Source organism: Vipera berus (assembly GCF_964194415.1).
Source record: "Vipera berus genome assembly, chromosome: 10".
Lineage (NCBI taxonomy): Eukaryota > Metazoa > Chordata > Lepidosauria > Squamata > Viperidae > Vipera > Vipera berus.
In genome coordinates, this window is record NC_138213.1 from 9,922,359 (window position 1) to 9,946,728 (window position 24,370).

The 24,370-nt window shown below is 41.8% G+C and overlaps 1 protein-coding gene across 1 annotated transcript in view; it reads left to right on the forward strand.

Moving 5' to 3' along the window:
• CARMIL2 (capping protein regulator and myosin 1 linker 2) overlaps positions 1 to 24,370 on the forward strand; it is a gene marked incomplete at its 5' end in the record, with an annotated part of 64,554 nt that overhangs the window by 35,286 nt on the left and 4,898 nt on the right. Inside the window, 10 exons of the mRNA XM_081335661.1 lie at positions 1,833 to 1,978; positions 2,700 to 2,787; positions 4,895 to 4,955; positions 7,405 to 7,676; positions 15,853 to 15,956; positions 17,938 to 18,343; positions 19,323 to 19,442; positions 21,322 to 21,358; positions 22,743 to 22,814; positions 23,890 to 24,240. Of these exons, the coding sequence (XP_081191787.1) occupies positions 1,833 to 1,978; positions 2,700 to 2,787; positions 4,895 to 4,955; positions 7,405 to 7,676; positions 15,853 to 15,956; positions 17,938 to 18,343; positions 19,323 to 19,442; positions 21,322 to 21,358; positions 22,743 to 22,814; positions 23,890 to 24,240 (1,657 nt within the window). The remainder of the gene's footprint in view (positions 1 to 1,832; positions 1,979 to 2,699; positions 2,788 to 4,894; positions 4,956 to 7,404; positions 7,677 to 15,852; positions 15,957 to 17,937; positions 18,344 to 19,322; positions 19,443 to 21,321; positions 21,359 to 22,742; positions 22,815 to 23,889; positions 24,241 to 24,370) is intronic.

The following is a 24,370-nucleotide window of genomic DNA, read 5'->3' on the forward strand; positions in this document are numbered from 1 at the left end:
TGGGGAGACTTAGAAGAAGGCAACTTCCTTCTGTGTTCTTCATCTAACATTTGTACTGCAAAAGCTAGCATTTGGTGTTGGCCTAGAACTTAATGTCCTGGTAACCTTGCTTTAATTGCTTTTTTGAAAATGAACATATCTACTCCATATGATAGAACAATATGTCCAAGAACGTGTTGCTTAGCTTTTGCCATTTCTGGTGCCATCTGGCTATGTGGAAATGGAAATACCAAGAACTGTCCACTCCGTCCATTTGAAAAGTTCCCAGTGGAGAAGGATTACTGTACTTTGGCAATATCTTTGAGAATTCACAGACTTTTCCCTCTCTCTGATTATGAGAAGCTGAAGTTAAAGGAGAATAAAGGGTCCTTGGTGCTCTCTGAGCTTTGTTGTTTTCTTGCAGATGTTTCAGTACCCAAACTAGGTAACCGAGAGCAAATCCTACTCTTTACTAGCACTGATGATGTTACCTAGTTTGGGTAATGAAATTCAGCATCAAGGAAGCTTAACATATGTAGGTGAATGCTTCATTTTTTTATACACTGTCACTATGGTGGAAAACACAGAATTTAAATAAGAATGTAAACAGGGTTTATGATGAGACAATCAAGATGATCAATGAAAAGAAGCTTTATACTGATGTGGTTATTATTTGCAGAAACATGAGAAAAATGCTTATCTTTAATTGTCATTTATTTAAATAAGAACTGTATTAATTTAAGGTTGGCTAAAGAGAATATTATTGGAAGAAGAGGAAATCAAGTAAAGTTATTATATGGACTATAGAATTATAGAAATTAATTGTTATTGATTGTTTTTTAAACACTAACCCAGACAACATGATGTTTACCAAATATTAAGGTGTATGTTAAAAATCAATAAAATATTATTTTTTTTAAAAAAGGAAAACACAAAAGCATCTTGGAGACAGGGAATCTAATCCACATAGAATCTGGCAGTGAATGGTTTATATCTTCAAACCCGGCCCTTTTATGACTTGTGGACTTCAACTCCCAGAATTCCTCAGCCAGGGTTGATATTAAATGTTATCAACTTGATGGTCTATTCAAAGAGCTCCAATTGTCCTTCTGCAACTGTTGACCGTTGCTTGTGATGACCAACATGTTGCTATTATTGCTAGCTGCAGAGACTCGGTGTCTCTTCATTGACCCTTTTTCTTACCACAAAGGTGGTTTCACTTGCCTTCTCCAAGTAGGTGAAGACCAACAGAACGAGAGAGGTTGTTGTCACCTGTCTTAGTTTTCTTCTCTGGACTTCTCTGCTTCCTCTTTTAACACTTCGGGCATCTGGTTCTTGATCTCCTGGCGGCCTCAACCATTGGTGTTGTAGTATGTCTTTGACGTTGTCTCTCCATCTTCTTCTGGGTCTGCTTTGTGACCTTCTCCTCTTTTTGTATATGCCTTGTATGGTAAGGCATCTCATGACATCCTCTCCCAGTGAGCAAATTACTTTATTTGCTGGTTTTGTATGTAATTTAAGATTGGCTCTATGCCAATTTTTTCTCTCTTCTGGTCTCCATTTGTGATTTTTATCTCTTCTGGTCACTCCAGCAGCTTTCCTGAAACATCTCCTTTGACTAACTTTGTATCAGTTAGATATAGAAATGTAGGGTACACACAAAGTACTGGATCATCTCAGCTACTTGCTCCACTGACAACTACTTGCAGTGTCTTCTAATTATCATTGTGCCAAAATATTACTAATGAGGATTGGCTTTCAACAATGACCAGGGGATGCTAAGAAGATGCTGGAAAGAGGGAATCAATTTACCCCAATTCCCAAAAGTGATACTCACTGAGCTTTCCTTATAGGCTGTTGTGCAATCTCAATTGGATGTTACGCAGAGTTTGCACCCCCAAATCTTGCAGAAAACAGGTTTCTTGAAGCACCTATTCTGCAGCGCATCAGAGACCAACGTCCTGGACCAGCTTCTGACTGAGGTGTATGACAAGGTCATGTAAGTAATCCACCCCCTGCAAGCTTTATCAGAAGGGTGAAAAGTAGCTGCATGTGCACTTACATATATGCATTTTCATATACACACCCTTGCAGGTTTTTCCTGTAAGCTGTTTTCTCCTTCAGATTTCAGTATGCCTGGCGGTCCAAAATGATTGGGTAGAAGGAGCAAGAGGTCCTTGCCTTCTCTTTCCACCTCACAACTTTATGGATACTTGCTCAAGGAGTCTTGAGCGATCATCTCTCAGCTTCCATACAACAAAATTAGAATAACAGAGTTGGAAGGGACCTAGTAGGTGATCTAGTCCAACCCCTCCCCCCACCCAACCAAGCAGGAGACTCTACACCATTTCTGAGAGATGGCAGTCCAGTCTCTTCTTGAAAACTTCCAGTGAAGAAGATGCCACAACAACTGATGGCAAACTGTTCCATTGGTTGATTGTTCTCACTGTCAGAAAGTTTCTCCTTATTTCCAAATTGAATCTCTCCTTGATCAGTTTCCATCTGTTATTCCTTGTCTGGCCTTCAGGTGCTTTGGAAAATAGGTTGACCCCCTTCCCCTCTGTGACAGCCCTTCAAATATTGGAAGTCTGCTATCATGTCTCCCCTGGTCCTTCTCTTCACTAGACTAGCCATGTCCAGTTCCTGCAACTGTTCTTCATAGGTTTTAGCCTCCAGTATTTCCTTCTTCCTGGCCCACCAAGTCTTCTTCTGCTTGATAGGAAGATCCAGCTATCAATTACTGAGGCCATGACCAAGATTATCACCGAGAGGACTTTGGAAGAGTTAACTACCATTCAGGACAGGCTGGTGAGTAGGTTGGCCAACTTGCAAAGAGATTAATGCTCCCATAGGAGTTTTGTGTAAAGGCAGCCCTCGACCTACGACCACAATTGAGCCCAAACTTTCTGTTGCTAAGTGAGACATTTGTTAAGTGAGAGTTTTCCCATATTACCACCTTTCTTGACACAAATGCTAAGTAATTCACTGCAGTTTTCAGTTCGTAACATGGTTGTTAAGTGAATCTGGCTTCCCCCTTGACTTTGCTTGTCAGAAGGTCGCAAAAGGAGACCACATGACCCCGGGACACGGCGATCATCATAAAAGTGAGCTGGTTGCCAAGCGTCCAAATTTTGATCAATGACCCTGGGGATGCTGCAATGGTCAAAGGTATTCAAAAGTGGTCATAAGTCACTTTTTTGTGCCTTTCTAGCTTCGGTCACTAAGTGAACTGTTGTAAGTCGAGGACTACCTGTAGTACTGTTTCCTTTCACCTTTCCACCCTGTCAGGAGGTTTGATCCCCACACTAAACTAGGGAGAACAAAATTTTGCTCTGAGCAAACTGTAAGATTATATTGTATTTCTTTTGTATACTATAACCCCAGATTTCTACCCTTTGTGATCAAGGCAGCTTACAATACAAGTCTTCAGGCAATATTATACCAAGAAGAAGTAATTTATGCACTCTTAAATTCAGTTCCTGCAAAAGAGAATTCTGTTTTATACCTCATTCTTGGGATGAATTATCGTTTCTCTCAATAATATCTTTTATCCCTTTTTTGCCATAATTGGCCTAGGTTGTTTGCTTTGCTTTGATCTCTAAGACTTTGTCTGTTGTTCCTAATCTGAAAAAGGCCAATGGGAAGAACCCCTCATATTTTTCCATTGAAGTACAGTCAGAATTTCTTCTAAATTAAAAAAAAGTAGAAGCAGACACTTTTCTATGAATAAGAAGAAATGTTTGGCACAGCACAAAAGAGAAACAGACAAAGCAGAAGTGATGTCAGCCAGTCCAAAGTAAAATGATGTGCCGTGTCATTGAAAAACAACAGATATAAAATCTGACTTGATGAAGTATTTTAGCCACTGCTTTGAGCAATGGCTCACTTCAGCCCTAGCTGAACTCTTCCAAGTGATTCAGACTTTTGCTGAAATATAATTTCTACTAGCCGCAGCCAGTCTGGTCAATATTTGGGATGCTGAGAACTTGAATAAAACAACTGCTGGAAAATCTCAGCGGGTGGCAGCATTCAAGCTGATCTTTATTGATCTTAAAATTTAAGCATGACAGCCCCTCGTCATCACTTGGGTGGTAGACCACTTGGAGATCCAAGGGCTGTTGGCTGACAAGCCAAACCAAATCCCAGAAGAAGGCAGTGTTGCCACGTGGTCACTAAGAACTGAAAATGACTTGGGGGCACCTGTCAAACCCACCACTACTTAAACCTCTATGTAAAAACAATCCTTAGCTCCCTTTGTTGGGAAACAAATAATGTTATGATAAGTCAGGTGTATTGCCATCAAGCATAGCCAGAACTGAGAATCGCACACCCAAATTCCTAGGTTCAATTTTTCCCTCCCTTAAATACCTCCCCTCACTGACCTCCCCCCATGACCAATCAGGTTCAAGAGAGATGTTTTCAGAATGGTCGCTTCAAGCGTAGGCTGCTATGCAGCTGCCTTCTTTTCCCAGCCGGGTGACCTTGAAGCAGCATCTCGGGGAGATAACAGCAGTTACTTTCCTTTCCCTCCAAGCATCTCCCCTGCCGTCCAACCTCCCTAGAGTTCATGGCCGATTGTCACCACATGGTAGCAAAGCAAGCATATGGTGGCAGCCGACAGCAGGTACTTCGCACGCTAGCTTCTCCCTAGCATTTCCTCTCTGTAGGAACTCCAGGTTACCAAGAGGGATCCTACTTCACTTCTAAGCCTTGACGAATTCAGCCAGACTTTTTTCCATGCTAACAACTTCCTTACTCCCTTCACGTTAACCAGACATTTCCCTCTCTTAAAAATTTATTCTCATTTATCCCTTTCCGCCTTGGCTTTTCTCACGCCTTGGTTCTGTACATAGCTTGCATCTGCTCAGCATAGTGGAGTTTTTTTTTTTAAAGATACTGTTCCTTCTATCCACAGGCGGCTGCCCAGTGGAGACACACTTGCTCCACCGGTCTTCTGCCAACGCCTAGTTTAAACGGTAAGACTTGTTCTGTTTGAGTGGAGTGGGCAATCTAGACCTCGACATGGCATTCAGCTCTGCCCATTGTTTTCCGTGCCAGTGTTGCCGAAAATGAACGGCACATTCCGTACACAGCACATCTTTAATGAAAAGGGTGCTTTAAAAAAAAAAAGCTTGCGGACGTTTCCTGCAAACAAGAAACATGAAGAGTACCCTGGGAACAACATAATCCCACCAACTCTATAGGGTTTTCCTGCCGTCTCTAGTTCTAGTTCTAGCTCAAAAGAAATTCTGACCACCAGCCGTCAAAATATTGTTCTATTTGTTAGGGAGTTACTTCAGCAAGCCCGAAGCAAGCAAATAGAACCAAACCCATAAACCCCAAAAACCAAAGAAAATTAATCCTTGGTTTTAATCCTGCTCCTTGGTGGAGCAGTGGGCTAATGCCTCCTTAAGTAACACCAGCTGCCTGCAATTAGTGCAGGTTCGAGTCCCACCAGGCTCAAGGTTGACTCAGCCTTCCATCCTTCCGAGGTAGGTAAAATGAGGACCCAGATTGTTGGGGGCAATAAGCTGACTTTGTAATAATGCCGCTTGGGTGTGTGTGTGAAAGCCCTAATAAGCAGGCATATACACAGAATGAAGGCTATTGCTAAGCACATTGATTTGTGCTTTAAATTGTAAGCTGCCCTGAGTCTTCGGAGAAGGGTGGGATATAAATGGTATTAAAAAAAATAAAATCCTGCTAATTTAAATTCATGGGATCTTAATGAACCATCCCAGATTGATTCTTTTTTACTTCAACGGGACTTAAGCACAAAACATTTTTTTTCCCCTGGCTTTGGGGCAAAGTGGTTTAGGATCCATATTCAAAGTGGTTTAGGTACACATTCTGGAGACAGAGAAGGTTCCCTCAGGATAGGCTCCAGCGTGATCCTGAAAGCTTGGAAATATAAACCTCTGGTCCCGGTGACCGATCCAGATTGGATCCTGCAACATTACCCTGGGACATGTGTATTTACTTTGATTCAAAAAGTAGTTTAATGTCTGGACCCCTCTGAAGATAAACTTCAGTATCGCTTTGCCTCCATGGAAGTCCACTTCTCAACTCTGTCTCTGTCTCTGCATTAAGTGGAGCACCCAGGCTGGTCCCTTCCCCAGGGGTCAAGGGAGGAGCTGCCCTTACAGGATTCCAATCCCTTTCGCTGGTTTACAGTTTTTCCAAAGAGTGATCTTGGCAACCTCTGACAGATAAGGCTCCCAGAGCGATGGGGAGGGAGGAAACAGTCATAAATTTGTCTCTTTTGGGGGGGGGTGTATGTATGTATATGTATATGTATATGTATATGTATATGTATATGTATATGTATATGTATATGTATATGTATATGTATATGTATATGTATATGTATATGTATATGTATATGTATATGTATATGTATATGTATATGTATATGTATATGTATATGTATATGTATATATGTAAGGGATGCGGTGGCTCAGTGGGTTAGGACGCTGAGCTTGTCGATCAGAAGGTCGGCAGTTTGGCGGGTCGAATCCCAAGTGCCGCGTAGCAGAGTGAGCGCCTGTTACTCGTCCCAGCTTCTGCCAACCTAGCAGTTCGAAAGCACGTAAAAATGCAAGTAGAAAAATAGGGAACACTACGGTGGGAAGGTAACAGCATTCCGTGCGCCTTTGGCGTCTAGTCATGCCAGCCACATGACCACGGAGATGTCCTCGGACAACCGCTGGCTCTTCGGCTTTGAAACGGAGATGAGCACCAGCCCCTAGAGTTGGAAACGACTAGCACGCATGTGCGGCGGAATCTTTACCTTTACCTTTTATGTATATATGTATATATATATATATGTGTGTGTGTGAATGTGTGTGTATATATATCTATATCTATATATCTATAACTATCTCTATCTCTATCTCTATCTCTATCTATCTATATCTAATCTCTCTCTCTCTCTATATATATATATATATATGTGTGTGTGTGTGTGTGTGTGTGTGTGTGTAAATTTTAAATTGCTAACAAAGAATTAATTAATTAATTTTTTTAATTAATTAATTAATTAATTAATTAATTTAAAAAATTTACACAAATATGAGCTGTCACCGGTGTGACTACTGCCTGTCGATGGCCTTCAGGTTAGGCTGACACAGGAAATAAAGATTTGTCCCATGTTTCAGAGACTGAGTTTCTCTCTGGACTTGCTTCTTCCTCCTTTCTGGGGCAAGTCAAGCTTCTCCTCCAGAGCCTCCTGGCTAAGCATGCCTTGTCAGTTTAGTCGCCTGGTGTGTAACAAGCCTTCAGGTGACAAGAGAGATGCTGCCGTGTGGCAGAGGGGCAGTCTGCTGTCTGCCTGGCAACTCTCCACCAACCTCCTCCTCCCCCCCCTTCACCTCCTTTTCCCTTCCCCTGCCTGCCTGCCTGCCTGCCTCCCCTTCCCTCTTTTAGGTTTGTCAGAAGTGGCGCTGAAGGTAGGAGCCGGAGATAACGAGATTGGAAGTCCCCAGTCTGAGCTGTCACTCAGCCGTGCCTCCGCGAAGTCACGCCCTGCTTCCACAAAGGATGCTGAGCCTGGGAGCGGGCTGCTGCCTCGCACAGAGCCTGCATCCGCAGCAGCATCCCTTATGGACCTGCCGACTGCGGGGGAGAAATTGGAGCATTACACCCGAGACAGGCCCAGGCCAAACCGCAGGAACAGGCAACCTCCCAGCAAGACAAATGTAAGAGCTTTCCTACCTGGAGTGGTGGTGGTGGTGGTGGTGTGCTGGGGGGTGGGGGGGGAGAGAGAGAGGGCTGTATTTTTATTTACGTTTGGGGTGGTGCGTGTGCTCTCTGTGGGGGTGAGGGGAGCGGATCATCGGCCAGGTGTTTATTGCAGCAGCCACCCTGGAAAAGGAGAAGGAACTGAAGCAGCAGCTGTTTGATTATGCGCCTTGTCAGCTGGGCCAGTGGTCAATCGCTGCGCAGAGGACAAGCTAGTCAATGAGTCAATGCTGCTTTAGGGAGGCAGGATGGCTGGCATCTTGGCTGCCTATGTTTATTTACTAGTTATGGGGATTCGTGGTGGTGATTCCTGATCTGCAACAACTGCAGGCTTGGGAGGGAGCGGGGGGGGGGGAAGGATCCCAGCCCATTTTACATGCATGTGCCGGCTTCCTTGTCATATGTTTATGACTATCATGCTCCCATTTATGGAAGAATGAAGCTCTAGGAGTCTCATTTGCTTGTGTCTTCCTGGAAAGCTGCTCCTGCCTTATCGTAGCATTGCTATATGATTGCATTCTGCATTATTGTTGTTTGTTGTTGTTGTTGTTGTTGTTATTAAAAACTGGCTTCTATTATTTATATCTCCTAAACCGATTGCTTTATCTGTGGATCTGTGGAAGGTCAGGTCTTTCCTGTTGGAACATTTGGGGCCATTGACTTGATTCGGTTTCTCAGGTGAAGGGAGATGAGATCAGCATCCTACCTTGGGTGTCCTTTTGTCAGGAATGGACCATTGATGGAATGATCGTTAAGCCCTTGTTTACGGTGGGGAAATAAGTTCTTGGTGCAGACAAGCTGTAGAACTGAGATCCGGGGAGGAAAATCCAGTGTTTAGATAGGGTGTGAGAGAAATGGCACATGTAATATATACTCAGATTTATATCTCCAGAAATAGAATGTCTCCAGATTTAATGGGACTTGGTAAACAGGAAAACATAAAGCCTCTTTTTTTATTATTATTGCAAGAGACTGTGGCCTTAAAGGCAAAGCTCCAGACCTTTTTTGATCGTGCCTCTTAATAAAATCTCAATTCAGTTGCAAATGACCAGTGCTGGAGGGGGACGGGGGAGAGAAGAAAAGAACTTATTAATTATCCAGTTAAGGTATAATTACTGATTACCACTAGAAATCTGTAGACTATAAGTTGAACTTTGGAGCTTAGGGTCTGAGGATCATCCTGGATTCAAAGGGGCCTCCGTGAAAGAAATTGACAGTGGGCAATGAAGATGGAAGGTAACAAAATACATGGTTTATTTTTCCTCTGCAATGGGTACCTCTCCCTTGCCATCAATATTTCAGGGACTTTTCTAAGATCTATCCCAGAAGTAATGCAGGAGTGGGCAGAAAGGGGTGTATTACAAATCCTCAGCTAATCTTCTTCCAGTGTTCCAGTTTTTTAGCACTTTTCAGAGTAACACTTTTCTTTTTTTACTCCAATAAGATGGGAATGTGCTGAAATATTCAACAACCTACCGCACCCTAAAAGACAAGAAATTAGCATTTGGAGCTCCATAAAGCTCTTTAAAAAACCCCAATGGATGCCTTCAGAACATAAGCAATCACACTGAGGATGAGTGTTATTATTTTTGTCTTTTACCTTCTTTATGGATCTGATTTGCATTTTTCATGTTAGATTTTATGTCAGTGGGCTTTTGACTGAGTGGACATATACGTAAATCTGGTTAATGAATTAATAACATGATATCTGCAATCCTATCCACCCACCTAATGGGTGGAAGTGAGCAACCCTAACCCAATCACCTTACCCAGGTTTATAGCAGAATTTCTGAGCTCTTTCTAATATACTAGGAAGCAAAATAGGTAGGTTAAGCCTCCACTAGACTTAGTGTGTTGTTTAACTTAACAATTTCACTGCCTCCCCAACATACACTACTCCGAATTTAACAACAATGACCATTAAAAGACAGACAACTGCAACAGCATCTTTTTAGTTGGTGTCCCTAACATTACCATGTCTCCTATGCCATTAAAAGATTAATTTTTTTAAAAAAAGAAGAAGAATCCCTCCTTCAAAAAAATAAAATAAAAGAGTTGTCTGGATCTGTATGAGGTCATCTGCTTGATATTGGTTGACCTTAATTACCTCTAAGCAAGCATGCAAGGGATTCTAGTAAAGTATCTTGGATCTGCTGTGTGTATGTCATATCTAGTCAGGTCTCAAGAGCTTCATTCCAATTGTTGACAAATTCCAGTATAAGCAACTACTGACTTTTGTAGAATGGACTTGTGCTTGGACTGCATATGTGTACAAAATGCACTTATTGTATTATTTCTACATGGTTACTGTTAAGCAAAGGGATGAGCAAGCTTTCAGGATCTACTTAGCTTTTCACTGGAACCCCAAGATTCACCAACTAGAATCCCACATCCATTACCCAGAACGGCAATATGCCGGTTTAACATATCTCCTGTCTATGTTTGGCACTGGATAGATGTATATGTATACAAATTTAGAATACATGCATATACTTGCCAAATTATTCTGCACCATGCTACAGAGTCTGAAAGCTTGTGGCCAGCAAAAGTTGCTTTCCGTTCAAGTTCCCCACTGAGCCAATACAAGAATAGATGAGTGTTGGGGTTGATCTTCAAGTTGTTAATAGAGCATTGTTTTTATAGCATTTCCATATGTTCAAAACAATGCTTAATACTATAATCTGAACCTGTTTGGTGTATCGCGGCTTATAACTTATCTTTTTTAACCTTGTTGTTGTTGTTAGTTGCGAAGTTGTGTCCGACCCATCGCGACCCCATGGACAACGTTCCTCCAGGCCTTCCTGTCCTCTACCATCTTCTGGAGTCCACTTAAGCTCACGCCTACTGCTTCAGTGACTCCATCCAGCCACCTCATTTTCTGTCTTCCCCTTCTTCTCTTGCCCTCAATCTTTCCCACCATTAGGCTCTTCTCCAGTGAGTCCTTCCTTCTCACTAGGTGGCCAAAGTATTTGAGTTTCAACTTCAGGATCTGGCCTTCTAAAGAGCAGTCAGGGTTGATCTCCTCTAGGACTGACCGGTTTGATTGCCTGGCAGTCCAAGGGACTCGCAGGAGTGTTCTCCAGCACCATAGCTCAAAGGCCTCAATTCTTTGGCGCTCAGCCTTTCTTATGCTCCAACTTTCACAGCCATACATTGCAACTGGGAAAACCATAGCCTTGACTATACGCACTTTTGTTGGCAGGGTGATGTCTCTGCTTTTTAACCTGCTGTGTGGAATTTACCAGAAGCTTCTTAGCAACACAGTTGTTTAAGTGTGGGTTGCATTCTTGTAGACTAAGTGTTTTGCAGGGAGGAGCTATAAGTCATTGTTGAGTGAGTCCTTCTTATGTAGCAAGTTCTAATTCCATTCTTGTTATTTTTAGGTGAACCTGAATAATTATTGATCAAAGCCTTGAGAGCACATATCAGCTCTGTTGACAGTTTGGATCCAGCTTAATGGAAGGCAGCTTGTTGATAGTCCCTCTTAGGGTGACTAAATTCTATTGTGGATGGTTTCTTTGTCAAATTCTATTATGCCTGATAGACTGATAGTCATCTATTAGCCATATTAGCCAAAGACAATTTTGAGAAGTTCTAGATTTCCGTTGAAAGAAACTGGACAATGATATTCCCAAAGGCAACAATGGTTATCCATTTTTGGTTGGACCAGATGATTCCTCTTTGCACATATACTCATGAATGTCTACTAAGAGGAGATGCAAATATGGTGTCTAGGATTATGAAAGAAGGAAAGAAAACATGTCATGTAGAAGAAGAGGTCTACAATAAATTGGACCCTGTAGCTCCCTATATGTTCCCTGAGTCAACATTAATGAGCCTGATCCATTAATAGAACTTGTTTGTGCAAATTATCTATGCTAAAAGTGGGAATCAGTTGGAGAATGCTGCCACTTGCAAACCTGACTTATTGTATGGTGAGCACCGCTGATCTCATAACTTGAAAGGGCTTCTACATCAGAAAACCAGTGGAATAAAGGAATGGGATGACTGAGTCCTGTCTAATAATTAATAAGAGTTGAGGCAGAGGGAAAAAGATTGGTGCATCACATCCTACTTTACTAAGGGAACTAAGTTCCATGCAAATGCACAAGCAACCACTAATCATGATCATTTCTTCTGAGAAGTAACATTTCAAGATGCATGATGGTTTAAGGCTTGGGGACCAAACTTATTATTATTCATTTGTATCCATTGGAATGGACTGAAGTGGAGAAAGAATTTAATTGTTTAATAGGGGAGTCACCCTTGTAATGAAACAACTGAAGGAATTATCTCACTCAACCGTTCATGGTCACCCATCAGAAATGAAACATAAAACTTTCAGCAAAATAAGTATCTTGTAGGTCGCTAAACACAATAGGTACAGTAGGTGGACATATCTGAATGCTGAAATGCCCAAATTTCTGTCCAAATATGTTCCCTTTCTCTCCTTTATCATTGTGCCTATATACACATAGTTGATGAACTATGTTATGGTTTCCTTTCAGTATGTTTGTATGTATGTGGAGATATAGATGATATAGATGACAAATGATGGATGATATAGATTAGATATTAATAATAATAATAATAATAATAATGATGATGATGATGATGATGATGATGATGATGATGATGATGATGATGGAAGGGGCCTTGGAAGTCATCTAGTCCAACCCCCTGCCCAGGCAGGAAACCCTATACCATTTCGGGCAAATGGCTGTCCAGTGTCTTCTTAAAAACTTCCAGTGTTGGAGCACCCACAGCTTCAGGAGGCATGTTGTTCCACTGGTTAATTGTTCTAACTGTCAGGAAGTTTCTCCTTAGTTCTAGGTTGCTTTTCTCCTTGATCAGTTTCCATCCGTTGCTTCTTGTCCTGCCTTCAGGCACTTTGGAGAATAGCTTGACTCCCTCTTCTTTGGGGCAGCCCTTGAGATAGTGGAACACTGCTATCATGTCACCCCTTGTCCTTCTCTTCATTAAACTAGACATACCCAATTCCAGCAACTGTTCCTTATATGTTTTAGCCTCCAGTCCCCTAATCATCTTTGTTGCTCTTCTCTGTACTCTTTCTAGAGTCTCAACATCTTTTGCGTGCAGTATTCAAATTGTGGCCTTACAAAGGCATTGTAAAGTGGTATTAATACTTCACGTGAACTTGATTCTATCCCTCTGTTAATGCAGCCTAGCATTGTGTTGGCTTTTTTGGCAGCTGCAGCACACTGCTGGCTCATATTTAAGTGATTGTCCACTAGGACTCCAAGATCCCTTTCACAGTTACTACTATTGAGCAAGGTACCACCTATACTATACCTGTACATTTGGTTTTTCTTGCCTAAATGTAGAAGCTTACTTTTTTCACCACTGAATTTCATTTTGTTAGATAACACCCAGTGTTCAAGTCTCCTGTATCTTAAGCCTAGATATATAGATATAGATATAGATATAGATATAGATATAGATATAGATATAGATATAGATATAGATATAGATATAGATATAGATATAGATATAGATATAGATATAGATATAAACAGGGCTTTTTTTGTCATAGAACGCTCAGAACGGAGTTCCGGCACCTTTTTTTGGATGGAACCTTGTAGGGTAGGCAAGGCGGGTTGTATGACATGTGTGAGTTCCGGCACCTTTTTCTTTTACAAAAAAAGCACTGAATATAGATATAGATATAGATATAGATATAGATATAGATATAGATATAGATATAGATATAGATATAGATAGATATAGATATATAAAATCAGGTGTACCTAAATATGATTCCAAGCTACAATTTCAGAATGCCTGTACTGGTCAGATATTCTTATCCGAGAGTTGGACTCTTGAACAAATTATCCAGCTTTGTTCCTCTGTCCTGGATAAATTAGCCTTAGATCTAAATAGTATCAGCTAACTTGCTATAAGCAATTTATAATCATGGGGATCTGCCTTATACTGAGGCAGACTTGAATTAATCTAGCCTACCCTTTACTGCTGCCGGGCAGGAGCTGTTGAGGGGCTCAAGTTAAGTATCTCTTCCTTTTATCTAGTAGTCTCTCTCACTGGAACTGAATCGCGGATCTCTGCACAGGAACCATCATTATGAAATCAGTGCAGCCAATGTCAGCTCAAGGTTATATGGCGCTCCTCGCCCACCTTGACTGATGGCCCCCACCTCTGACCCAAGCAAAGAGTTGCATTTTTGGAACGTTCCAGAAGGAGAGTTGATGTTGTGGAGCCCTTAAGTTTCCCCTGAGACCTGTAAGTTCAGGGGAAGGAGGGCCTCGCCATCGCTACCATTCTAGTTCCCAAGAGCTCCAATTTCACTGAGGTGTCAAACTTGTGAAAACTCTCCGCTGTTGCCTTACATCTACTGATGCCGAGAAACATATGCAGAATTAAAATTGCCGGCCCTAAAAGTTGCAGTTAGAAAGCTCTCGGAAAATACGACAGCCTCTCTCGTTGTTGTTTTTTGCAGTTAGATGATGAGATTGTGTAGATGCTCCTTTAATTCACAAGGGTGGACGACAGTCTGTGGTGTAATTTCAGGGAGGCTCAAATTGGCATTAAACTTGGGAAAACAGCCAACCTTCCTCTGTGTGCGGATTTTTTTTTTAAATTAGAGACAATCTGGGTTGCCAGAGAAGTTATAAAGCTCAGAACATCCTCTGCAGATATCCACGGAAGGAAACAATGATAGAGCATGATTTGAAATGTGTGTGTGTGTATGTGAGTGTGTGAGACACACACAGAGAGAGAGAAGGGGGGGAGAGGGAGAGGGAGGGAGGGAGGGAGGGAGAAGGGAGGGAGGGCAAAAAAAAGATCACAAAATTGGGTGCAACTCAGTTACCACCTCACTTGGCGATAAATGGTAAGTTCTGTTCTCAGTTGTGGCTGTAAGGACTACCTGTGTTGGGCAAAGCGAGGCCAAATTTTATGGACTGACCCTGTTATGAAGACCTTCTCATAACTGCACTAGGTTGTGTTGATATGGAGACTGTATCTATTTTAATCATGCAGCTCTGTGTCCTTTGTGATTGTAGCTGGTGCCCCAAATGATGCTGAGTTATTACTGAAATCAAGGCAGCGAGTTGTCAGAATTAATTTATTGATTTTAATAGGGTTTTAGCGTGGCTTGGATTTGTGCCATATAATATAGTCACGCTAAAATCCCACCGAACAGAGACCTTTGTGTTTAAGAGCCCTGGTGGCACAGTGGTTAGAATGCAGTATTGCAGGCTAATTCTTCTGACTGCCGGCTGCCTGCAGTTCGGCAGTTCGAGTCTCGCCGGCTCAAGGTGGACTCAGCCTTCCATCATTCCGAGGTCAGTAAAATGAGGACCCAGATTGTTGGGGGCAAAATACTGACTCGTAAACTGCTTAGAGAGGGCTGTAAAGCACCGTGAAGTGGTATATAAGTCTAAGTGCTAGTGCTATTTTCCTTCCTTCCTTCCTTCCTTCCTTCCTTCCTTCCTTCCTTCCTTCCTTCCTTCCTTCCTTCCTTCCTTCCTTCCTTGTGGTTAGAAAGCAGTATTGCAGGCTAATTCTGCTTACTGCCAAGAGTTCGATTCTTGGCAGTAAGGTTGATTCAGCCTTCCATCCTTCCGAGGTCAGTAAAATGAAGACCCAGATTGTTGGAGGACAATATGCCAACTCTGTAAACCACTTAGAGAGGGCTGTAAAGCACTGTGAAGCGGTATATAAGTCTAAGTGCGATTGCTAGTGCTATTACTAGTTCCTGGGGCTGTGTGCTGCTTTTATAAACAAGTGTACAAAGTCCACTTGACTAGTACATTTAAAAAAAAACAAAAACCAGCAGCTTGTTTAATATTTGTAATACCACATGACTGATGCAAATGAAATGTTATTTAGTTGAGATAGGAACCAAACAAATGGCATTCATGTTTCATTCAGCGCTTGCCTGCTCTTCTGGGTCCTTGGTCAAATGCTCACTTAAGATTTAAATTTTAGCATGATTTTCTTCGGTTGCCCCTCACCCAGGCTGACCTTCTACGTCCTTTTGGCATTTACAAGATGTGCAGATTGGTATGATGGAAAACGCTGTTCCCATCTTGCCTCCATGAAATGTCCCAAGAGCCCTAGAGTGAGGAAAGGTAACGGTGATTCTCCTTCTAGGTGCAGCCGCCCGTGCGTGAGAACACCGAAGACAGAAGCATTGCCAGGTTGGATGAAGGCTTAGATGAATTCTTCACCAAGAAGGTGATTCATGAATATTTACTGTAAGTAAAGACTCCACTCAGGCATTTTCAACAAATGTTAACTGGGTGGTAGGCAAAGACGGGGACTTTCCACAGAACAAGGGATGTGTCATGGGAAGAAGGGGTAGCTTTGAGAAACAGGAGGAAGAGTTTCAACCAAAACAATATTTAGATCAGGGGTGTCCAATCTTGTGGACATGTGGACTTGAAGACATGTGGACTTCAAGTCCCAGAATTCCCCAGCCAGCCATGCTGGCTGGGAAATTCTGGGAGTTAGTCCACAAATATTAAAGTTGCCAAGATCTGAAAGAGACAGATACTGTATATAATTTGACAGATGTTACCCTCAGATGTTACCCTCCCTAGTTTCTCATATCTGGACTAGGTTATGTACTTCTCCATGTCTAATTTAACCTTGTAATAAAGAGGTGGAGAGAGGGAGAAGGGAAGCACATTCAGACATGCAAGGTTCTGTTACTGTAACCTCATAGTAAACGTTATTGTTGAAGTCCTTTGATGTAGGAGAAGGGTTGGCAGAAACTAGGGGTGGAGTGAAAAGGGAGATCAGCCTAGAATCCCTATGTAGCCATAAATGAGTTAAGTCCAACTCTCCTTGAATGCCCTTAACCCTTATCTAATTCTAAGCAGGTGCCGACTGTTAGTTGAGAAGGTTCCTATCCATAGGCATTTAGCAAAAAAACATTTAATTGAACCTTCATGTGTGGAACTGGTGTTTTGCATTTGACAGTTTATTAAATGCTTCATCATCAGCGTTATAACTCATTGAATATTCTTCTTAACAGGTTAATCTGCCTACTTTTAATTTTCATTACAGGTATTGACTTATTGAAAATAATTGAGCTGGTATTACAGTTGTAAGTCATGCCAGTTGTTAAAATGGGTCACCATGTGACTATGCCCAGTTTTTTTACCTTTTTGTGGCAGTCATTAAGTGAACCAATCGTCCATAGTGAGCGTGTTTTTTTTGCCAAAAACCAGAATTAAATGCCAAATTCTAGCAAAAAAAAAACCCCAACCCTCATAAATTACAGTGATGCAACCATGGGACACTATAAATGCAGGACATACAATCACGTGACCGCAGAGCAGCCCTGGCTACCATAACTTCAAATTGGGATCATAAGTAGCCTTGGGGAGGCCTATCATAACTTTGAATAGTGGCTAAACTACCCATTGTAAGTTGAGGACTATCTCTATAAGCTTGACTCCCTTTGGTTTCCAGGTTTAGAAGAGCTTGGAGCACTGGGACTCAAGGAGCCAGTCAAACATCATAGCAAAAGCATTTAAAATGAATAATGATGAAAATTGAAAAGAGGCAGATTGACCAGGTAAAAACAATGCTCATTGGCTTATGATGCTGATGATAAAGCATGCAGTCAGTTGTAAAATGGACTTCAAAAACATATTTCCCCAATGAATATTGACAGTGTCAAGCCATATAATGAAACAAGCGGAGCAGTTTGCCTGGCTTCTCCTGTATAAGTAGTAAATGTCTGTGTTTGGGGGCTATATATGAAAAGCCAGCCTCCTTAATACCTATCCCCCCAGGCCTTGGTGAATAGAGATGTAGGGTCTTCTGGTTGAGCAAGGGGTTGGATTAGGACAGGGGTCTTCAAACTTGGCCCTTTTATGACTTGTGGACTTCAACTCCCAGAATTCCTCAACCAGAGTGCCTGCCTGAGGAATTCTGGGAGTTGAAGTCCACAAGTCATAAAAAGGGCCAAGTCTGAAGACCTCTGGATTAGAAGATCTACAAGGTTCTTCTAACCCTGTGATTCTACGTTCTGTGTTCTAATCCCTGTCAGAAGCAGGTTGATCATGTTAGCACCAATCCTTTTCTTCTTCCAAATAACACACACCCAATCTTACGGATGTGTTTTTGGCAAAGTTGACCTCCCTATTTAAATCTCTTGATCCATCTCCCCACCCCCACCCCCAAATGATATTGCAAGTAATTCTATGCTTCCTTTCCTTCCCGCAGTCCTACTTCGTTGGAAACCTCACCAACAGCAGCCGCATCGCCATCTTCTGGTTCCCGGACCTTAAAAAAGAAAATTGGACACTTCTTTGCCTTCAAGAAGCCAAAGTCAAGTCGGGGTTCCAAGTCTGAGAAAGACCCTGAGGGTAGTCCCTCACCGGCAAGGGGCAGGAAGCTGATGCTCAGTGACATTTTAAGGACCCCCAGCAAAGCCAGTGACTCAGCCAGACCTCTAAGCAAATCTGAGGAAGGAGGGCTGGCTGGGGAGAACAGAAGCTACCTGGAACAAAGCCAGACACCGGACAGTGCCCGTAGGGCCAGGACAAAGTATTCCAGAGAAGGGAAGTCTCAGTCCTTGATACTCCTGTCAGGAGAAGAGACAGAGGGACTTGGTGTGAGGCATGAGAAAGTAAGTCTCTTCTTTGATCTCATTGGTAGCTCTGCTCTTTCCTTCCACCATGGAACTCAAGGTGGAGAACTCATAGTATTTCAAGGAAGCCTCTTATTCAACAGAGCATGGGGGACAGGGCTGAACCTTCGGAAGATGCCCTGGAATTATCATCTCTGCTTATCACATGAAGGATCCATTTTCTCTCAAAATGGAAAGTAGTAAATTGTTGGCAGAGGGAACTTGTGAATGATAAGTTGGTAGATTCACCAACCAATCCCATCTGGACTTTGCAGGTCCTATGGTTTTCTGTGGTGGCTACTTGGGAGTCGCCGGAATGTGTCCTTTGAGGGTGTTGATCTTCTGGCTGTGTGTGAAGGAGACTATGTGGACATGTAACACTATTTAGGCAATTATCCTGAGAGGAGCACTGTCTATTTTATGGAGGAGCTGTAGGGAAATTGTAGGGGAATTGTCTTCCCTGCCTGGTCATGTTCTAGGAAACAACAGGTACGATAGTAACAGCTCCAGGTTTACTGAACAATGCTTAACTGTAGAAACAGAAGAATGACATTTCTTGATGTCTCAAAACGGGAAACCAAAAGTGGACAGAGCTGAATGTTGTCAGGATGGCAGCAATGACGGTTTGTGAAAGAAGTCACCTAGTCTACATTGGCTTTAAAAAAGAGAATATTTGTAGCTCAGAGATGAAATGAGGGGTCCTTGGTTCTGTCTAGGTTGGGTTGTTTTCTTGCAAATGTTTCCGTACCCAAACTAGGTAACATCATCAGTGCTAATCACTAGCACTAACCCTGATGAGGTCACCTAATTCAGGAAATGAAACGTCTGCAAGAAAACAGCCAAGCTCAAAAAGCATCAAGACCCTCTGCTTTGGCTTGTTTGTGTTCGCAGCAGAATCCCAGAGGCCTTCTGGGATATGTGAATTGAAGTAATATTTATTGTGTGGAGGGTGTTAACTTTTCAGTCTTTGGTCCTACAGAAACGGTCCTTTGAGCGGAGCGATGGTGAGTTGCCCAGTTCCTTTGAACAGCGTGTCCATGTCATGCTACATCGGATTGGGGTCACCAAGGTGTTGTCTTCTGAAGGCAAAAAGAAACAGGTAAGCCATACTTAGTTGAAGATGTATATATCTTAAGAATTTATTTATTTATTTATTTATTTATTTATTTATTTATTTATTTATTTATTTATTTATTTATTTAATTAGTTTTCTATACCGCCCTATTCCCCAAGGACTCAGGGCGGTTTACAGGACAGCATATAAAAGACAATATAAAAAGATAATATAAAATTAAAATGAATTAAATTAATTAAAGCCCAACAATTAAAACAATATTAAAAAGCTAAAACCCCTTCAGTCCAGGCCTGATAGATCGAAAAGCCAGGTTTTCAGGTCCCGGCGAAATGAACGCAGATCGGGGGCGGTCCGGAGTTCCACAGGTAAATCATTCCAAAGGGCAGGCGCGCCCACAGAAAATGCCCTCCCTCTGGGGATCACCCGCCGGCACTCCCTAACCGGCGGCACCCTAAGGAGAATGATAGAGTGTAACTAATATACTTGAATGTAGTGACATGAAAGGATGTATTAAATGTTGAAATGGAAGAAATTTTGGTTAATCTTTAATATGTGGAAACTATACATGAGAAAAAAGAACATTATATTGTCCTCCTCCTCTTCCTCCTCCTTGCAATTGGCACTCTAATGACTACCATTCTAATATTGTACTGCTAACATTGATATGGAAATGAGATAAAAAAAGAAGTGTATTTACATTACTAGGTATCGGAGAAAATCGGGTAAAGGAAAAGGAGGTTATTTAGCAATAGGAAAATGAGAAATTTTAAACGTTTAATTTTAATATCGATGTAAATTTAAAGTTAGAAAAATATATAAGGTGTTTGATGTTTTTTTTAAGATGGAATGTTAAAATATAAAATATACTAAAGTATTGACAAATATAAGAAAACTATTAAATGACTGGTGGATAGCAATGAGAAGTATGTTAATTTAGATAAAAGATAGTATGTATTAAAGGAAATAAGAGAGAGGAAGTTACAACAATTTGGAGATTTGTAATAATATGTATTGTCTGAAATGGAACTATTGTAACCCAGACACCACGTTGCTTTTTAAAGATACTATTGTCATATTGGAAAACTAATAAGAAAGAAAAAAAAGAAAGAAACAGGTAAGCCGTAGAATATTGGACATTTGCCTAAACAAGACTAGAACTCACAGTCTCCCAGTTTGTAGCTTGGTGCCTTAACCACTACACCAACCTTGCTCTCTGTACTATCCCCTTTCCAGGAAGTAAAACCCACCAACCACAGGAGGACTAAACATGCAGGGAGGATGCAGTACCAGTTCTGAAAGATTTCCATTTGCACATGTCAATGCTACCTTTTAGAACAAATGCCTTCCTATGGGTTGTTATGGAAGAAAATGTTCCAAAATAACCTTCTATTGTGGCCTCTTGGCTGACTTATACTTCACCTTCCTGAGCTGACGGCCTCAGGAGTTTGTTTGTGTGTATTAGTTGACAGAATTATTCTAGATCAGCCTGCCCAGTCCTCCGCTATGCTGCAGTTGCGATATGCAGAACTCTTGAGTTACGCTAGATAGATGCCAAGATGAGGGAAATGGTTTCTTTGGCCAAAAAAAAAAGGCGCGTGGATCTGTCTGATTCCAGGAAACGGTTGGAATCCATCACTAAATGGGCATTAAATGTAATAATATAAAAGAACAATAGTGAATACATCTGTAAAGAAACTGGTTAAGTGCTGCACTTATATCTACTGTATTCGACGTGGTCTGATTAAAATATTATCTTTGCTTTCCTTTAGCTGAGATCTTCTTCACCTCAGGCCCAGTGGTGGGAATTCATTTCCCCTGTTTTGAATGTAGTCCACATGACAAGTAAAACTTTTCTAGAAAATATCCTTGCTGAGAGCTTGTATGATTTTGCATTCTTTTACAGAGCAAAGACGGGGAAATCAAAAAGGCTGGTTCTGATGGTGAGTAACAATTGGATCCTCTTTTCCCCTCTGTTTACTACCTAGCCTTCGAGCTTTTATTGGAAGCTTCAACAGCTGATAAGTAACCAAAGGGTCTTTATTAATTTCTTCTTCCTGTAGTGGAACAGCAACCAGAACGACAAGAGTTCCCTTTGTGAAATTTCTAGCTTTCCTTTCAAATTTCTTTAGGTTTTTAAGCTCCAGTGGACACAAGTCCATTTTTTCAGTGCTGTTGTAACTTTGAACAGTCGTTAAATAAACAGTTGTAAATCAAGGACCATCAGTATTGAACAAAGCCGTTCAAAGCAATGTGAAGTCCCAGGCCATATTTTAGGACAGGTAGTCCTTGATTTACGACCACAATTGAGCCCAAAGGTTCTGTTGCTAAGCGAGACGTTTGTTAAGTGAGTTTTGTCCCATTTTATGACCTTTCTTATCTCAGTTGTTAAGTGAATTACTGCGGTTGGTAAGTTAGTAACAAGATTGTTAAGTGAATCTAGCTTCCTCATTGGCTTTGCTTCTGAGAAGGTTGCAAAAGGGGATCCGGTGACCTTGGGAGACAGCAACGGTCATAAGTATGAGCCAGCTGCCAAGCATCTGAATTTTGATCACATGATCATGGGGATGCTGCAGAGGTCGTAACTATGAAAAACAGTCATAAGTCCCCTTTTTCAGTGCCGTTGTAACTTTGAACAGTCACTAAATGTTGTAAGTCAAGCACCACCTGTGTGAGGCATGTAGCAAGAATCCAGATCTTAAGCAGTGCTGGGCTGCAGATGGGTTGTGGGTTGCGGCTAAGACAATGTAAAGCGTTTGTAGGAACCTAACCAAGGGATCTTAAAGGGATCAGCTGGGACCTGTGTGCTGCTCCACACTGTGAATGAGAACCATACAATGGTATTTATTTTTGTCTCATTCATTCCTAGCATTTTCCCCACTGTTGTGGAATTCAAGTAAAAGAGCTTCTTTAAAAAAATTCACCACTGATCAGAGCCAAACCGGCTTAATTTTTAACCAAGTAGCCCTGCCACATCCAAACATACCTTCACGTGCAGACTAACTAGGGTTAGTCATGCTAGTTTTCTGTCCTCAGAATCCTCGCTTGCATTCTCAAATGGTCCACGTGCTAAGTAGGCTAACCGCCCTGAGTCCTTCGGGAAAGGGCGGTATACAAATCCAATTAAATAAATAAATAAATAAATAAATAAATAAATAAATAAATAAATAAATAAATAAATAAACTTCAAAATCCTTTTTTGTGAACAGCTTCGTGTAGACCACTAATAGTTTGATTGGCCTTCAGATAGATTGCCAAAGACTTCCTTCTCTCCTGCTCGATTCGTCCCACTTCCTGAACATGACTGTTTGATTTTTTTTTTTTTAGGGGATATTGTAGATTGTTCTGCGGAGTCTCCCCCATGCGCTTTGAAATCACGGACACACTCCCTGTCCACAGGTGAGCTATGGAAAGGCAGACCCTTTCAGTTCCTTGGTACCTAATTTTTTTCATTCTCTCTTCTTTGCAGAGCCTATGGGTTCAATTGCTTGCTAATCAACCCTTCCCTGCAAACTCACAGTCCCAAGGTAGATGTGAGTCATTTAGGCGGACTGGTCAATGTAAATGCCAATTTTAATGAAGCAATTTAATTAGATTTGTTCCCACCAAACCTACTCCACTCTCTAAACGATTAGCATTTGACATTTGAGCTTAGACATATGTGCAAAACCCAGAAATCACGGATTGGCTAGTGGATGAGGGAGAGTAATATAATTTTTAAGTGTTATGCTTGGGGCTTGATGGATATGGTGGTTTAACGGGGAGATAAATAATACATACAACATATGTATTGTAAGTATCCCCAACTGATTCCTTTGCCTATTTTGGATGGAGTTTCAGAGATGAGTAAAAGCTGAAACACATCATGATTACAGCATCAATGGATGGAGAACCGAGTATCTTGGTTCATCTTTGTCACCACAATATAAAAGGGATGTTGAGACTCTGGAAAGTGTGCAGAGAAGAGCAACAAAGATGATTAGGGGACTGGAGGCTAAAACATATGAAGAACAATTGCAGGAATTGGGTATGTCTAGTTTAATGAAGAGAAGGACCAGGGGTGACATGATAGCAGTCTTCCAATATCTTAGGGGTTGCCAAAAGGAGAGGGAGTCAAGCTATTCTCCAAAGCACCTGAAGACAGGACAAGAAGCAACGGATGGAAACTAATCAAGGAGAGAAGCAACCTGGAATTAAGGAGAAATTTCCTGACTGTGAGAACAATAAACCAGTGGAAAGGCTTGCCTCCAGAAGTTATGGGTGCTCCAATACTAAAGGCTTTTAAGAAGAAATTGGACTACCATTTGTCTGAAATGGTATAGGTTTCCTGCTTGAGCAGGGGGTTGGACTAGGTTCCTTCCAACTGTTATTCCATTATTCTGGTAGGGCAACTCAAGCAGATGCCTAAGGTAGAAGTGGGAATGTTGATTCATTTTTTTTTATGAGCTTGAGAACACATGCCATTTTATTGCAGATCCCTCCGTGCGCACAGGATCTGCGGATGCCGTTGGCCGAGCAGGTATGGAGCCAAGTGGTGGATCGCTTGAGGGCAGGCTTTCATGGAAGGTTCTTGGGAAGCAACTGAACGCCGAGTTTAAGGGCAAGTGTTCAGAACTCAGCCCTTTGCCGAGAAGAGGTTTTGCCAGCCAGGACCCAGCCGGCCCCCGGGAGCAAAAAGGGAGAGAGAGCTGGAGCAGCAGTTTGCCCAGGACTGGGAGGAGCACGGCTGCTCCCCTTCCCCTCAGGAGGACCAGCAATGCTGGTGAAGGACGGGCATCTGTGGAACTGCAGAATTCCTTCGCTCACTTAAACATGATTGCAGGAGGTAGGTGAAATGGAGGCTGGTGGTTTTCAGGCAAGCATATAAGCAGTCCTCAACTCACCACTGCTTGTTTAGTGACCAAACTTATGACATGGCCCCCGCAAAGGAATTTACAACCTGGCTTTGAAGTTCC